This window comes from Cyprinodon variegatus, unplaced genomic scaffold, assembly GCF_000732505.1.
Source record: "Cyprinodon variegatus isolate N-32 unplaced genomic scaffold, C_variegatus-1.0 Scaffold382, whole genome shotgun sequence".
Lineage (NCBI taxonomy): Eukaryota > Metazoa > Chordata > Actinopteri > Cyprinodontiformes > Cyprinodontidae > Cyprinodon > Cyprinodon variegatus.
In genome coordinates, this window is record NW_015150835.1 from 643,069 (window position 1) to 661,254 (window position 18,186).

The 18,186-nt window shown below is 36.0% G+C and overlaps 1 protein-coding gene across 1 annotated transcript in view; it reads right to left on the minus strand.

Moving 5' to 3' along the window:
• The window catches only part of necab1 (N-terminal EF-hand calcium binding protein 1), a 20,669-nt gene extending 7,674 nt beyond the window's left edge, over positions 1–12,995 (minus strand). Inside the window, exons 1-5 of the mRNA XM_015386947.1 lie at positions 12,987–12,995; positions 10,396–10,532; positions 4,215–4,336; positions 2,653–2,729; positions 1,030–1,077 (exon numbers count right to left, since the gene is read on the minus strand). Coding sequence (XP_015242433.1) covers positions 1,030–1,077; positions 2,653–2,729; positions 4,215–4,336; positions 10,396–10,532; positions 12,987–12,995 — 393 coding nt within the window. The remainder of the gene's footprint in view (positions 1–1,029; positions 1,078–2,652; positions 2,730–4,214; positions 4,337–10,395; positions 10,533–12,986) is intronic.
• Positions 12,996–18,186: the final 5,191 nt, after the last annotated feature.

Genomic DNA, 18,186 nt, shown 5'->3' on the forward strand with positions numbered 1-18,186 from the left:
ATATATATATATATATATATGTATATGGTGTCCTACACAGCGAGGCATGGAACTTATTTTAAAACCTCCAACAGCCTGCAGTCACAAAAATTGTTTTAATTTTGTTTAGGTCATGAGTTACCAAAATAGGGCATTAAAAAATAGGTCTTTACTAACATCTTATGTAACGTCATAAAAGTATTCACTTTCCCCTCGCAGCTGCAGGCTAACTTATGCATTTAGTCGGCTCTGTTTAAGTCCAAAGAGACCTTAGCAGAGCGGTGGAGCATGCAGGCACAGATAGGGCAGAAGGTGGGTATTAGGCTTAATCATGTCTTCCTAGTCTGAGTTCCTGGCAAACAAATCTAACAAGGGTAGTTCAAGCTAAAGGTGAAGGCCCCCAGACACCTGCATGACTTTTTATGTGATACATCTTATAAATAAAGGTGGTATAAAGGATTTACATCATATTGAAGGAGAATGTACTGGAACACAAAGGAAGCACATGTGTAAAAGCTTTTCCTCTTGCAACCCACTTTTTTATATTAGGCTACTTTATTTGCTTTTTTAAAAAATTGATCTGCTTTCACGTATGGGCAGTAACGATAGACCCAGACTTGTTCGATGTTACCTCAGTTGAAAAAGCAGTCACAATGCACATAGCCTCGAGACTAGATTAAATGTGTTTGTTTGTTTACATGTCTGTATAGTCATAATGATTATAACTTGTTTTGACCCTTTGATAAGTCATCAAGACAGAAAAAATAGAACCAACATTATCCATTGAAACTGAGGTGTCTGTCTACATGTCAAACATACTCATACCTTCATACCCGAATTAACCATAAATAGACAGATTAATAATGATGGCAGGCTAAGTAAAAAAAAAAAAAAAAAAAAAAGCAGGGAAGCACTACTGTTTCTATGGCAACTGCTGTCTTGTCATTATCAGTCTTGCCTCGGCTTCTGTAAAACCCCTCCACATGACAGCGGAGAAATAAACACAGCACAGACCCTGACTGGTGAAAGGAGGATGAAAGTCAAACCAACCGATTTGCTCTCCAGAACCTCCTCTTCGACGGGCTCCATACGGATCTCCTGCAAGAGAGGAGCAAGTTTATGGCATTGAGTTCTTTACCTGTGTTACAGCATACAGGTGTGCATTTTGTTTTCATTTTTACATAGCTATTGGTACAAGTTTAGAGGGAAATCTTAGATCAAAACTTAGACTACATATAATTATCAAAACCACATTTAAGCAGGAAGTTAAATTTGAAATACAAAATATTATTAAATAGCCACTATTAAAAAGTTGCTTTAATTTGCTTTAATGAAAACAATTACAACACAATTAATAACAATATTATACCACCGTATATGGAATGGCACAACTCTCGATTGTCATGTAAAAAATGAGGGCGTCCTAAATCAGTTTTTCATGTGCAATACTATCAATGATTCTCTTATTGTATTCTACAGCTTTAAACACATATCTTAAACTAGTTTTCATTTATTCTGGCTTTTTTTTTATGATCTTCTAGTCCTGGTCCCTGTAGTCATTTTCTTTTTTTAGATGATTCCCAGCTTTAACAAACCAGATTCAAACGATTCAGTAGATTTTTTGCAGAAACCCGTTAATGACTGGTTTTATTCATTCAGGATATTTGAAAAAAGGAAATGATGTCAGCATAATGGATAATAATGAACCCTGATGAAGACGATGGCCCATATTCAGATTAAAAGTATATTTCAAAAATAGCAACTTTTAGGGCGGTATTTCTCTATTAAAATGTTTTTGTATTGGTCTGGCATTAAATTTTAATGTTTCATTTAATTTAACATGGTCATACATAAACAGGTTCTCTTCAGTCAAAGGCTTTTTCCTATCAAGTGTAGGACAGACTGCTACAAGGAAAGAATCTACAGCCAAAAGAATCTATTACAACTTGTTAAGGGAACCCATATAAGTTAAGATAACGTTTATTTCCTTTTAGACTTATTAAAGTATTTTTGAATTAAATTTTAGTAGCTGTAAGCTAAAAATGGTTGTTAAGACAAGTAAAAGCTTGAAAATGTTACTCTGACAATTACAATTATACGAGATGTGTATCATTTAGGGGTCATTCACAATTCAACATTTCAACATGTGTACAAAACATACTTTCTTAAACCCCCCCTATCTTATATCAAAACATATTAATAAATCGAACAAAAAGAAACTGAGTAAAATTTTCCTGCACAAATATAACAAAATATGTAATAATATGAGCTACACAAATGTATGTGTTGTTCACTTGTTAAAACAGTGAATAACCCATTAGGGACTGCAGAAAATGAAATAAATGAAGTTTTCAAAAATATTCAAACTTGTTGGTCTGTATATTTAATTCTACGGTATATAACCAATCCCCCATTTCTTATCACCGAGGTCTCATCAGAATCACCATATTTGAGTTTGCTCTGCTTTATATCTTCTCTATGAGCATATGTGAATGTGTTCATAATGTGGGCAGGTGCTGTTTTACACTCTGAAATTGTTGTGAATCTGCTCATGATTTGGAGTCGGTTTCAGGAGATAATGTATTGAACAGATCGCTGGAGGCAAACAAAGACACAAAATAAGTTGTAAGAAGAATAATATAAGAAATATGGTTAATAAAAAGGTGAAGCCACCTTCTGCTCTAGGCGGTCGATAAGCTTCTGCAGCCTGTTGACCTGAACCGTCCACTGACAATCTTCATCATAAACACCTAGGGGAGAAAGGAAAAGCACAGAGGGAGCTGGATTAAAAAAAAAAAAAGATGAAAGCTGCTGCATACATCACAGCTATTTAAAATATTTTCAGCCATCGACCCTTTGGAGCAAATGCAGGTATGAATGACGGCAGTGTGCCAGGGGGTCATTTCAGGGTTTCCTTTCATGTCAGGCGGCAAACAACCAGGACAATCAATAGGAACGCTTCGAGTCCTGTAATCGCTTTGTTTGGCTCCTGTGCCTGTTTCCCAGATCTGCAGGCAATCACAGCCGGCGGTGCGTTGGAGAGGCAATGAAGAGTTGACTGTGTGCAATCAATGGTTAAAAAAAATGACGAGAACTGAAATGGAGACAATCAGTCACTTCTGAACCAGACACAAACAAAACTTGTATCAGGTCTGGAAATGTGAGGAAAATGTTAGCTTTGTTTTCAATAAACATTATTATTTAGACTAGGTTTGTAGGAGCATATTAACTCTGACGAAATGATGCTTAATAAATTTGCTGCCAAATGAACATTAGCATATGATGAGGCTTGAAATTAAAAGTACAAACTAATGTTTTTGTATCTCAATTAATATAGAATCGCTCTGATATCATATCAGTGTAAGACTTTTGATTCGTCACCTAAAGTTATGTACATTTTACATTAACCAAAAACAAAACTAAATCCAAGTATACAGCACTCAGATAAAACCAAACTCAAAGTTGGGGGGATAATGATAGGTGTGTAGAAACTTTGGATGCAATGGATAAGGTCCACAGCACAGGAGCAGGACAACAATCAAATCTAGTCTTTATGGAGGAGCTTCTGAGAAAACTGTAGTCAGTCCTGTTTGCAGATCATCACAAGCCAAGTAGAGGACACTGCAAACATGTGGATGGATGTGTTCTGGTCAGATGAAACAGAAATCAAAATTTCTGCTCTTTGTATAAAATACTTTCTTGTGGAAAAATTGTTCTTCAAAGAAGGGAGAAGGAATTAGTCCCTAGATTTTCAAAAGCTGGTAAAAACTTGTAGCCCAATAAACCAAACTAAATGTTTAAATGTGTAATTTCTTGTTTGCCAATTATTTAAAACTAATAAAAATTAACCACTGTTGTTGTATCATTGTATAATCATACTTTGTTGCATAAATGCGTATGATCTTACAATTCCTTACTCTTTTGTTGGATGTGAAACTATAACCACACGAAATTGGGGCAGTAACTGATATTGGTTCTGAAACCCCTGATCTGTAAATTTCATTGATGCGTATTTAAAAACCCCAAAGCTCCATCTGAGGACAGCAATTCCCCTCCAGGCTCTGCCTGCCCTTTACTCTGCCTCACCTCTGCTTACCTTCCTTCCACCTCTTTGTTGTGCATTCTGATCAGCAGAGATGGGCTCGTTTTTTACCCTGCAGCTGTTTCTTTGCAAACAGCAACATCGCATTAAGTTATTTAAAATGAGCATCAAATATGGAAACACATAGGCCCACCTGAGTTAACCAGACTGAGGAGAGGGTTGCTGGGAGAAAGGCTGTTGTTTCTCTGAAGCCTTCGATTGGAACGACGACCAGAGAGCTGGATGGAGAGACCCTCTGGCTTTACTGGGCCCTGTCTGGACTCATAAAAGATCAGTTTTAGCCTCAAATCAATAGAGTAACCGTTTATCTTATTTGGTGCCAATTTACAACAAATCTTTTCTACACAACAAAAAACAAGAACAAAAAATAAAATAATTTATACGATGACATTTACAATCTTTCATATTTAATCATATAGATAGTGTAAACAGATACAGCTAAATGGATTTCAAGATTTTAAACAATGATGTTAAGTTAATTCACCATTCCAATTGTTTTATATCTAAGGATATTCAGCCAATTTACATCTGACTTTTCAGCACCAAGTCTTCATGAATGAGAATATAGCCACAGAGAACAACCAATTGCATTGACTACTTAGCTTTGCAGCATCCCTTGGACTGAACGTGCATTTAGTGACAGTAGAAAATCCTATTTAAAAAGAAGAAACCTCCAGGACAACTTCATTGAATTAAAAAGAAAAGTAGTGTTAATGGGAGCTCCTATAATGGCTTAATTTAGGAGAGAAACACAAATCAAATAGATAAGCTCTGAGCTATCTGTAAAATCCTTCAATTAAGAGAGAATACTTAGTTGCAGTATTGCTCCTTTAAATACTTTGTTGTTAAAAAAGTAGTGTATAATTAATAGAAAGAGAACATAGAATTAATGCAGCTATAGCTCAGCCAGCGGCCCCCTTAGCATAAGCTAGGTCTGCTTCCATGAAGAGAGAAGAGAGAGAAAACATAAAGTTAAATGCAGCAAATCATGCAGATAGTGAGTAACTGGAGATCAGTAGAAGGCGTAGCAGAAGTTTATGTCCTCCAGCACTCTAAGCTTATAGCAGAAATCTTTCACATCAGGACCATGATCATTTTTTGTAAGAGTTAAAACTTGGGATCGCTCTGAGGTGACTAGATGGAGCTGGGAATAAATTTAGCAAACCCAGAGTTGTCCTGTTTTATTCCTGTAACATTGACACTAATGTTAGTGACAAGGTGCATACTCCCAGAGGGTGACATCACCTAAGATTTATCATACTGTCTCCAACTTGTTTTTTCCCCCTACACTGAAAAGACTGGAGGGATTCTGAGCACACACTGATTTTTTTTTTTTTATGCTGAAAGTTTATTTTAGGTTCTCCTGCAATCCCTTTTGAAACCTTGGCGGATTTCTACCTATTGGTGGTTCTCTGTAATCTCAAGGCTAATAATTATTTAACCCCATTGCTTCTGAAAAAAGTAGGCCAGCATATGGCAATGTTTATATAAAACAAAAGATCCATTAGAATTTGAACTCTCCACATCTTCTTGAATTTGATCCAGTAAGGACACCACTAAACCGACTCAAAGATAAAAACGTGTGTTAAAAAGCTAAAACAGCTGATAAACTATAACAATTTAGATCTGATTAAGTTATTTTTGATTGAAAAAAAGAAAATTATATATTCAAGCTATCAAAGAATTGATTATATACTTACCAAGCATTGATTTTTGTAAAATTTGTTAATAAACATTAACTGTCTTTTTAAGAATTTAACCAAAACATCGTGTTTGATTAATTAGATGTCTGTAGGGTAACTTTTACATCTTTTTCTTGCTACGCTTTCAGTGTAAATTAAAATTACGTTACGTACAACACCCTGACTTGCAAAGGATCATTTGCTTCTCTACCTATGGAAAAAAGAAACATACAATTTGGCTTTGGTTTTCGTTTTATGTTAAATCAGACTCAGTGATCCCCCTAATATAGGGAGGAACCAAGCCATGCCTCATATGTTCCTCTGCACCCCAATACTGATGCACCCAGTGTGTTCAGCATAGGCTCTTGGTCTAATATTAGCAATCACTAAAATCACCAATAGCAATAGTTTTCCTAGCATTAAAACATATATTAAAAGTGTTTGATTGGTGAACAGAGTAGCTAAAAGTTAAAGCCAATGCACTGCACTAGAGAAGTGCTTAAAAAGGCATTATATGTGCAGAGAGTGTGTGGACTGTTGGCTTCATGTGTCAAAATCTAAGTCATTTCCAGCTTAGCAGGTGGTAAATTCTCAGTTGGGCTTTCTGTATTTCAATTTATGTAGATATTTTTTTCTTTGTATGCATTTTAATGCCCTTTTCTTAAAGGGCTCCATTGCGAACCCCTGATTCAACTATTGTAAATTTAAAAACAAATAAAATGGTAAAGACCTTGTTTTTCTAGAATAAGGACATGCTTATTCATGCTGATTTACTACTAAAAAGGAGAGCTGCAGGGGGCCTATGACACCATTTAGTCCCCAGCCAAATTCAGTTGAAATGTAGTGTGAAATATCCACAAGCTGACATCTGGTATGTATTATGGGTATTTCAGAGTCTACTGGTGAGTCATAATCTCAGCCACTTTCATAGGTAAAACTGGCATCTTAAAAGGAGAAAAAGAGGAGTTCAAATGCTGGAGAGCAAAGTGGGAGGCCAGAGAATTAACAGTCAGGATAATAATGATAATAATAAGTCCGTCACCTTCTGTTTAAGCTGAAGAGCCAACCTATTATTTAAAGAGCTCAGTTTACAAGTATATACAACATTCTTTGAAAAGTCAGAGTAAAATTCAATATTAATGGGTATGAATGTAAGACTAAGAAGATGGTCTGTGCAAATAAATGGCTTTACAAGAAGAAAAATATAATTTGAAATTCATAATATCAGATAAGCCTGGTGCAAAGTATGGCTTTAGGTCAGAACAGCTCTTCATTTGCTCACAGCCTCTTAAAAGCACAAAGGTAAATTAAAACCCACCACAGTAACAGCTCCTGATGTTTGCCAGAGCACAGTGATTACATCCAGACTCACAGGGGGATTTATCAAGTAACAAGACAGAGAAGAGGCAGCCGGGGAGTGAGGGAAGGTCACATTGTAATGATATAAAATAGGAAGTATTGAATGGAAGTACATTTTAAATGTGTATAGCATGTTCTATTGATCTTTCCTCTTTCCATGCTCAACATACAATTCAGGAGAAGTTGCAATGTTTTCAATCTCTCCAGGTCTGGGTTTGAAACCTAGGAGACCTTTATTAAAGCTTAATCATTGGTAAAATTGTTATGGCTGAGTGTCTAGGGAGCCACAACTTGATAAATTGAAAAACCAAATATAATTTTAACTCAGAGCCAGATATTTAACGAGTGTGAAGGTGTGAAAAAGAGTTGAAACAAACTTGTCCTTCTTGATGTTTCTCCGTTAGAAACATAGTCTCTTTAAAATACACATTTTCGACATTAAAGAGCCTTTCTACTCAAACACTCAGAACAGGAGACCCACTTCTATCTATGACATGACGCAGACAGGTGAAAAAGTTTACATCATTAGCCGTCGAATAAATATAGGGTGCCACAAATAAACACAGACATTACCCGCAGGGAGGATTCACCTATACGTCTGTCTGCACAATGCAATCCATGTGAGGGATCTGTGACTGTGTGAGCTGTGAGTCATTGCCAACGCTAATGACCTGAGCACACCGGAAGCATGTTGGAGCTCTGAATACACACCCAGACTCGTCAAGAACTACATGCACACATGCAACCAAACCCTCTGAGAATCACTGCCTGCTCATGGCTGAACCCTTTTGACAAGAACCACTGAGGGTTCATCATCACCAGCCAGTACTGTTATTAATTTATGAATAAACTATCTAATGATGAGCAGGGGTGAGATTTAAATGATATGTTAAATAAGAAGACATTTTTGCTATCAATAATTTTCAGGGTTAATTGTTTTTAGAAAATTTCTTACTTGTAATCTTACATTTTTATGCAAATACCTTTTTACTCTTTAAATTTTAGGAAACAAACTAGCTACTTGTATTCCATTTCAGCTTGTTTTCGTGATGGATAACAGTATTTGAAAAAAAAAATACTGAAAACTATGAAGAAAGCAAAACGACATGCAGATGTAAATAGCTTAGCATGAATGTTTACAAAGCAGAGATGATGCAAAACTTGAGCACCATATGGTGCAGCCTAAGCCTTTGTACCAAATTGAGTTTTTCTTTCCTAAATTACTTATAATTTTATGCTTTAAGTAGTTCTAAAATCGTTACTTCTATACATTTATTTGTTGAGTTTAGTCAAGTTGATCCCTCAAACTCTACAAAGGTTTTTTTTTTAAACAGTATTATGTACATCTAAAGTTGACCAATAAACATAAATACTTTTGACATCTCTGATCATGAGTAAATAAATTATGTTTAAGCAGTGTTTGATGATCTATTATCGTGGTCACGTGATAATACAGTTCATTGTGTCTGTTTATTCTTGCATTAATCCTCTCGTAAAGTACTAACAGTTGCAATTTTTGGGTTGTAGATAAATCCTAAACTCTCCACTGCAATAAGTCTTTTAATGTTTACTTTTAAAGGTAGATGAATTGCAATTAACAACATATAATGCAATAACCTAAAACAAAGAACAGCGACAGTTGAATGAGACAAACCTATCATATTTTTTTTTCTATGAGAAGCAAGCAAGGGGCCCAACCTAGGTGTAAAGTTTTATATGAAAAACATTTATAATACCAGGTAACTTAAACCAGAGTCAGTATTGTTAAGGGTTTATGTAACTCTGATTTAAAGACTTAAAACTTTCCTTTTTGATAAAGCTTATAGTGAGAGAGGCTCAGGTTATCCTGAGCTATCTCTATAGTTATGCTGCTCTAGGCTTAGACTGCTGGAGGGCATAGGGACCCTTTTTTATCCTTCTGCTTCATTCTATCTCTATTGTCTAATTCTGCAGAATTCGTTAGTTCAATCTCTTACGTTATACTCTGCTTTTTCTCATGGTAGCTTCATCTGGTCTGTTCCTGTTTGGCTGTGTCACCCTCCTGGAGAGTTTGTGGATGTTGGGGTTTGGCCTGTTTTTCAGTATAGTCCTGTTTCTCTGACTGTGACTAACTGTATTTGCTCTCTTTCATCTTCTAACATGGGAACTGGCTGGAACTCTTCTCCCTGGCTGTGTGTTTCCTGGACGGGTACGCCTGTGGAGCTGGTTGACAGTTGCCTTATGTATCTCTGCTTCTTTCTTTCTGTATGCCAGCTTTTTTCTCCTTGAACCCCAGTTGGCCACAGTAGATGGCGGTTCACACTGAGTCTGGTTCTGCTGGAGGTTTCTTGCTGTTAAAAGGGAGTTGTTGCTCTCCACCGTTGCCACAAGAAAGCTTTGTGTGAGGGATTGCCTTTGAGTCAATAAGTCCATGAATCAACTAGTTTTCCGTAAAAGAAAAACTTTGAACCAATCTGACTTTGTCTTTGATCTGGTTGAATTGTCTCTGTTAAGATGATGTTGAGATGGTGTTGCTATATAAATAAACTGAATTGATTTGAATTGAATGTATTGTCTTCTACTTATCCAAGACCCAAGACTAGGGCACCCAAGTTCTGGTTCTCTTGTTTCCCCTTTTGTTCTTTCGTCTTTATTTTGTTATAAATGTGGCCTATCCAGGCGGCTGTCCAAGCACCATGTGACTTGTTGTATCATTAATTTGATAAAGTTACCAGCAACTTTTTGCCTCCTGTCGTAGATCTCATCTATTACTAACACCAAAAAGCAACCAGACCCCCTACATTGTTTTCCTGTTGCAGCCTACATATTTTTATAAATAACAATTTAAACAAGTTTTATTTTTCTCTTTTGAAATTTATATAATAAAAATACTATAAAACTCTTTATGACTAAGGGGGATTAACAGCAAGTATGTAGGTCCACCGGCTCGCTTGGCCCTCTCTTGGTGTGCCCTCTTGTCCTGATTACATCCTGTCTTAGTCCCTTCTCTCAGATCATAACAAGCTCTCTTTAATTGGCTGACGTTTGTCTGTATCAAGGCGATGACAATGTACTTAATAAACAAATGATGAGTCACATAAGTTGTGTCTATTACAAAGAGGAGCAGGTGTATAGGCATGCATGTCTCTAATGAGAGATATAAATTACAACAAACAAAACATGCACGTAATTATGAGCGTCTAATTACAGGTCTCAATGTTCATTTTCATGTTTTGGTGCCTGAGTGTGCGATTGTGTTTGTTGGTGTGAAGGACCAGAGGGATTTGCACTCACTTCTCCTGGCGAGTTTGCTCAGCTGTGGTTTCCATGGCGCACTCAAGCGAGCTTTGAAGTGAATGAAGCTGATTGGTCGTCTCTTTCAGCAAGAAGCGGGTCACAAACTGCTCCAGGTGGGTGGACTCCTGATAGTCCTGTCAATCAAGGTGGGGAATAGGGGGAGGACAAGTTTGAGTGGGCGGAACAACAAAGGGAAGCTGTGACAGGTTTCGAATGCCACTCCAGAGTCACTAAACGTCCAAACCTCCTATGCTAATTAAAATGTACCCACAAGATTGTTCAGGAGAGATTATGTAACACTTCTTCTCAAGAGGAAAAAACATGGAAAAGTGTATGAGGAAGAAGTGTTAGGTTTCATGGATATTTCTAATATTTACGATGCAAAATCGATCGTACTTTCTGTGATTTCTGTTTTGAGTTTAATTTCGTGTTTTATAATCTTTAATGTTAATTAGAGTTTCTGCACTCGCCTTGTATCTGGTCCCCAATAACAAATCACCATATTTCACCTTTATTTCAGTCGAATTAACTTAGCACAACTTCTATGATAAGACTCCTTTCTTCATTGTCTAAAACAAAATCAAATTAAACCTCCAATAATTTCATTCAGTGGAGATTACTAAAATAATTTTAATGCTTTAAATGGCATGATATGTGCACCAAGTCCTCTGGGTTTAAAATAGCCATAGAGCCTAATACTGCCACCTCCGTACCTCACAGTTTGGATCGTTGATTTGTTTCGGAGTAATGGCTTACCGGGCTCACCAGGTTGCCTTTGAGACCATTCTATTACATCTAATTTTGCCTCAAGTTCTGACAAAGTTTGGGCAACTGGTAGGTGTATTTTCCCTCAAACAATTCTTCAACATCATCATCATTACTTGTAGCTTTCTTGAAAACTATCCAGACATTTCTCAATTTGGGCTAGACAAACCAAGTGCTTTCTCAAACTCAGAGTTTTTTCATTTGTCTCCTTTGGAAGAAATTTACCCTGAAAATAGAGATAGATTGCACTCTTCCATAACGTCAAAAGATAACAAATATGTAGATAACTAAGTAAAAGCCTTATTTGAAAAAAGATTAGTGATCCAGTTATGAACCGCAGTGTACTGTCCTGCTCCTTCTGCAACTAGGTTTTAAATGCTGGTCTTCAAACTTCAGAATATGGCCAATTAAAGTTTGATAAGTATTAAATCTTTAAGCGCTTTTCCATCCTTTCTTTTGACCTCTGACCTTTAGCAGCAGATTAACGGATTAGAGGTTGGATCCTAATTTTTGGCTTGTTTATTTACTTATTTATTTTCAGGAATACCACTAATTACCACTAATGCTATGTTGCTAGGTTACTTAAAATCCATCCATCCATTTTATGTTAAGCTGGGTGCTCACGAGGGGTGCTGTTGGCTATTTCAAGCTGTCTATGGGCGAGAGGCGGGGTACACCCTGGACAGGTCACCAGTCCATCGCAGGGCAACACAGAGACAAACAAGAGAAATAACCATTCACACACACATCTAATGAGAATCTAGAGAAGCCAATTAACCTAATAGTCATGTTTTTGGACTGTGGGAAGAAGCCGTGAAGTAACTAGGTTTACGTGGTATGGCCTTAAACCTAGTTACTTTAAATAACTTTGACATTCAACCACCAGTTTTTGTATGCCTTATTATAGGGTGCTATAAATAAATATTTTCAAATGAAACATAAGTTAAATCTCAAGTCCATCATTCTTTAGATAAATAAAATAATCCTTTGAGTAAGTGAGGAATACATCCTGTGGACAAAATAATACCATTTTATACTAACATTATTGCAGATTAAGCAACCATTAGGAAACTGATTGTATATGGTCACCGTAGAATAGAATTCAACTTAATTGTCATTACACTGTCACAATTACCAAGCAAAAAAATGTAGTTTGCATTTATCCGGAGGTGCTATATGGAATAGATATCTATCCACATGTGTACAGAAACCATTTATGTATTGATTATAAATGGTATATATAGGCAGATAGTAATTGTAAGAGGCTATAAAACAAATAAATATGAAAACAATATACAAATTTTACAGAAATGTTAGGATATTGATTATATATATATATATTAGTGGGGTTATAATACAGGATAAATAACTATAGTTGAGAAGTGCATGTATGTGGTGTTTGATATAGTTACTGTTAATGTTCAAGCCAATTTAAGGCAGCAAATTAGTATCAACCTGCCCCCATTTTTTCCAAAGGAAAGTGTTTATTTGGGACATTATAGCAGGAAACCAAACCTACCCTGATTTCTTCTGACTGACGGAAAATAAGAAAATAAAGAAGTAAGGAACTGAAGTCCATTTCTACTGTTATCCTGTGGTCCATGAGAAATGAGTTGATGAATCGTCCTGATGCAGCCATTTTTTTCCTGATTTGCACAACAGGTGTTTGCATAATGAGCAAAACATGTTTATGTTTCTGCAATGTTTAATAGTCAACCTCAATGTATATTGGAGTCATTGGCATCTTGTCATTTTATGAGGTTTTTTTTTTTTTTGGTCAGGCTGTGACTATTGGATAAACTTACTGAGATGGAAAAATATACCTCTGACATTGTGGACATATCATCTGCTGTACCAGAAACAAAGCAGGAGGGCTGACTGTTTTTTAGAATCTAATCAAAGGGGAGGTAAAGGTGCGTGGCTCTGTAGAGTTAGATCCGCACGCTCTGCAGCTGCTCACTCAGTTCTTAGCTCTGAGACTATTTTTTATTATAAGCAAAACCAAGATTTAAAAACATAGAAGTGTACAAAAAAGATATGCTGATTGAAAATAAAAATGTAGTTACATTTCTGACCATTTGGTGTGTCATTCTGCTAACCAGAAATATATAATCCTTTATGCTAACACATTTTGAACATAAATGTGCAATGAACTGAGCTCTGACAGACTGGTAAAGGTCAGCCACTTGCAGTCTCGGCAGCGTATGTTCGTTTCACAGATTTACAGTCATTTAAAGTAAACTTGCCGTCTGCCTGATTTTTATTCCTTTTTGCCTCTCCTACATACTTAATTGCCTGCTGCACAAAAGGTCAAATGGGAGCTGTGGTGAAGGCAATGACTTTTAACTCTCAGCATATAATTCTGTCCAAAAACCCACCATGCAAAAAAGAAAATGTCTGAATTTATACAAATCTGGACCTTTGCCTGCAAATGATCCTACACATGACGTATCCTCCTTACTAAAAGAAAAAATAATAAAAAATCTGTAAAAACTTAAAGTTCCTTATCATCCCAACACATTTACTTCAACTCAATGATTTGCTTTTTTTGTGTGTCTGAGGTTAATTTCTTAACTATGTGCATAACATTTGCAGTTTTCATCAACTGTCACATTACTATCACAAACTTCAATGTAAAAAAATGCTATGGGATACAGCAGTATCAAACTTGTCTCTTAAATGAAATGAAAAATGGTTTTCCAAATCCTCCCCACTAAATACTTTGCAGAACCGCCCTTAGTAGTAAATATGTCTGCAGATGTTTTGGATTTTGTATCTATCAATATGTGCAAGAGGAGAGGACAACATTCACCTTGATTTCATTCATGGGTAAAAGGGACATAAACACTCAGGATACTTTACACTTTTGAGAAGAAAAAAAAATAAAGCACCTAGACATGCAGACTGTTTCCTCCATATTTCTTTCAAGACAAGACTATAGTGTGATACCATGCCAAATAATCTCTTCTCATTACTAAACATTTTAGTTGATGCTACTGGGAAAGACAGTAGCTTAGTAGTAGACCACATCAAATCACAGAGTGGGGTTAGACATGCTGAGATGTGTAATGTAGAAGTGATTGAAGTGCAAAAAGTTCCTGCAGCCTTCAGAGTAGTTCAAGAACAGAGAATAGAGAAATCAGCAGAAGTCCTGCATGGTCAAGGATTTGGGGATTATTTGGGGATGATTTTGTGCACTAGTGCAGAAACCAGGGGTTATGAAAGTATGGCTGTTGTTAGGTGTGGAAGAACTTGCCAGGCCTGCAGATAATCCTCTAACAAACTGAATTCTGAAAGAAATATCAGGAAATCCTATGAAAAAATATCCCTAATTCATGCAGAAAGCCATCCCAGAGAAGCCAAACCTATTGTAGCCACAAAGGAGATGAACGCTGTAGGCTATGGGATGTCACTCAGATAAGTCTGTTTTATAATTAAGTGTATTCCTTAAAATGGGATTGTGTCCTGTCTAACTAAATGTTAAATGTTTTATTATTATTCTAATTTTAACCTTGTAATTTTGATACCATGATAAAGAACGGATGTATTTCAGGGCCTTCTCTTTAACAAGCAGGCTAATCATTGCAGAGGGTACTGAAAATGGAAAAGATGACTTTCGTGTATTGTATCATATTGTTGAAGTGAATATAAACAGATTCTTTAAAAGACTATCATTAAATAATTATTATTTCTGTTTACTATGAGGATGTGCAATGGCAATGTATTTGTATGTAAACATTTTTCTATTGACTCCCGCACCACCTTTTAGATTACAGTATGCTCTGAAACAAAAATCTGTGCTTTCCTGTAGCACAGATAAGTGGGCCAAAACAAATGTTTATATAATATGAGATGGTATGGTATAATATGAGATGGTATGGTATTTACATAAGATCCACATTTGTGTTTTTAGTGCTAATGTCTGTGTACATAAATATGTTGCACATGCAAATAAAATAGCATGTGCATATCTATCAGAGCACAACAAAACAAAAGAGGCGTTATGAAGCGATTCACATGCAACCAGCCCCCTCACACACACCAATAGCCAGAGACTACCCACTCAAATTCATATACAGTTTAACAGTGATGACCGAAATTCAGTCAGTGACTAACACAGCATCTGTCCTCCTCCTGGCTCTTCCATCGCCCAATAATAATCAGGGAAATTTAACAGATTACATATGCTTTTTATTTTTATATTTTTGGTTCTATATGACATTATTTTCTAAAGCAAATGCCCCTGTACATCTAAGGATGAGTTGAAAAATCTGTGGATTAACCCCCCTTTTCTATTCTCTGTGATTTTTTTTTTTTTTTTTGTCATCGGCAGCTCTTCTGAATCTGTTGGGTCATTTGTGTTCAAGTGAGGTTAAGGTTAAATTGTAAGAGTCACGGATCAAACAGTGAAGAAGTTTGGGAAGCTGACTGATAGGGCATTTGGAGTCATCTTCTTCCTGAGGGAGATGTCTAAAGGCTTTTGAAAGTTAAGATCGAGAGAAAGAAAAAGATGTTTTTGAAAAGCCAAATACCTCAACAACTGTTACGTTTTCTTCCATCTCTGTCTTCTTTTTGAAATCTGTTCTATTAAACATGAGTCTGTTCAGAGTAAAAAAATAAATAAATCAAGCGTTTTGATGTGTTTGGGTTTTAAAATTTTAAATAAAACTAATTCTGCCAGTGTTTGATCTTGATATTTATACATATTCTTGTTTTGTTTGTTTTTTTACTTTTTTACTTGCTAAGCTTCTGATTTCCTTCTCTTTTGTTATATCATATAGTTTCTTTTAAAATTTGTTGTCTTATCAGTTCTAAATTTCTCGTCTGGTTTCAATTTAGTCTTTTAAAATATAGTACATTTTTTACTGTGTCTTGTATAAAGTGATAAACTTTCTTTATTAAATTTAAGCAATTATGTGTCAATTTCCTGCATTCGTTTTTTGGCAGTAACTAAAAAGAAACAAATGCAGAGTGGTTGTTTAGGGATTCTGTTGTGATCATTTCTTTGCTATCTTTTAAACTGTTTGATTCCTTTCTGATTTTATTTTTAGGTCGTTGTGAAACACCATCATATATCTGTTTAAAGTTTTTTTTTTTGTTGCTTAGTCCTCATCAACTTTCTTATTTAGTCACCAGTTACNTCAACCGCAGGAAGAATTTACAATGCAACTAATAGGGCCATCAAATTGACGGCTGTGGTGGAAAGAGGAAGAATTAACCATATTTATTTTTTAAGTTTTTATTTTATTAAAAAAGAACTATGTGAAAATGAAGGAAATGTAGAAACAGGAAAAGTCTGTTAACATGAGCAACATGAGTTTAATCTCAAATATAGTTCTTTCCATTTAAAATCTCAGAACCGTCAAAATGACGGCCGTGGGAGTTCTAGTGTTAAATGCTTTTTTTGAGCAAAGCAATTCTAACAAAGACGAATATCCTGCAAGGCAGAAACATGAAGAACAAATGTCAACTTTAACATGAACAGTTTCAGAGGTTACTTGATAAAACAGGATTTTCCAGAAAGAAATATGTCAAAGATATTTTTCAAAGTGAGAGCACTCACTACCTCATGTAATTAAATTAGAGTTTTGACAAAGGTGAGATGTCTCTCTCTGATTTAATATAATATATATATATTTTTAGGATGGATTTCCCTGGACTCATCTTAATCTATGAACTTGTTTATTATCATATTTGTAAATTATGATCAAATTTTTATTTTTGTGTAATTTGTGTTATAAAAAGCGACTCGATGTCAGCTCACTATTTTTTTTATATTTAGAAAAGGCAATTTCAGTTTTATTTTGAAAGTCGCTCGGCGAGACCCCTTCACTTCCGGTTTTTCTTTTAACGCTTACTAACTGACGGTCAATTGCAGTAAAGGTATTCCAAACTTTATAAAAGGCACTAGCACCTGGCTATACAGGGCACAAGGTTTGTTTTAATTATTTTTCATGTTATATTGTGTCCAGTTGGAGTTTGATGATTGTTTCATGGATGTAACATGTGTTAGCTGTGGCAAGTTTTAGCCTTGTATCTGTCTTTTTATAGCTAAGCTAATTTGTTTGTTTTATTAATAGCTCAGAATAATTTGTGTGTTTATCCACAATCTGCTTAGTTTAAACGGTTGTTTATTGGATTAAAAGGATATTAATTGTGTATTTTCTACTTTTATTTTCTTATAGCTATTACGGTGAGTTCATATGCTGCCTTCAAAGACCATTCTAAAATAAAGGAATATGAACCATCAGTTAAAGAGTCAGACCATCAATTAGCCGGGACGCTACAGTAAGAGCTTCACCCCATCAGTCCCTCCACACTGTTAATCAAAGGAAGAGCAGAGGGACTTATGTGATGGTCAAGGATTGTGACACCTACACAACATGGAAGCATCAGTCAAAACACCTCCAGAAGACAGAGACTCTGAACAGACAACGGATAAGGCAAATGAAGAAGAGCATCTCCGTCGCTCTGGTCGTATACGGAATCCAACTGAAAAGATCTCTACATATCAGGAAGAGGAGGCTCACAAGAAGGAAAAAAGGTTAGCTCACATTTATGAACAATGGAAAACCCAAGCACGTAAGGCTAGAGAGCAACTAAAGGAAAATATTCCTGAAAGTGACATTGCAGCTCTTATAGACACACTGGAGGAGGGAAAGAGCAGTGTTATCAACATGTACATGGAACTTAGAGCTCACCTCACTCCATCCAGCGACATAAGGCGTCGCATCGATGCTTGTGAGGCAGTTACAAGGGACATTATAAAAATTGGTCTTGAAAGGATATCAGGCATTGATGGAGAATATGACGGTGAAACAGTAAGGCAAAGTCTACATGAGCTTCTTAACAGAGATTATGCTCACTCCATCTATGGCTCCACAGCTTCACCTTCAAGTCATCACTCAAGTAAAGGTTCCAGCCACCATTCTGTCATAGCCGCAAAAAGAGCAGATGCTGCAGCAGAACTAGCAGCTAAGGAAGCCGAGTATGAACTGTTATTGAAGGAGGAGAAACAAAAAG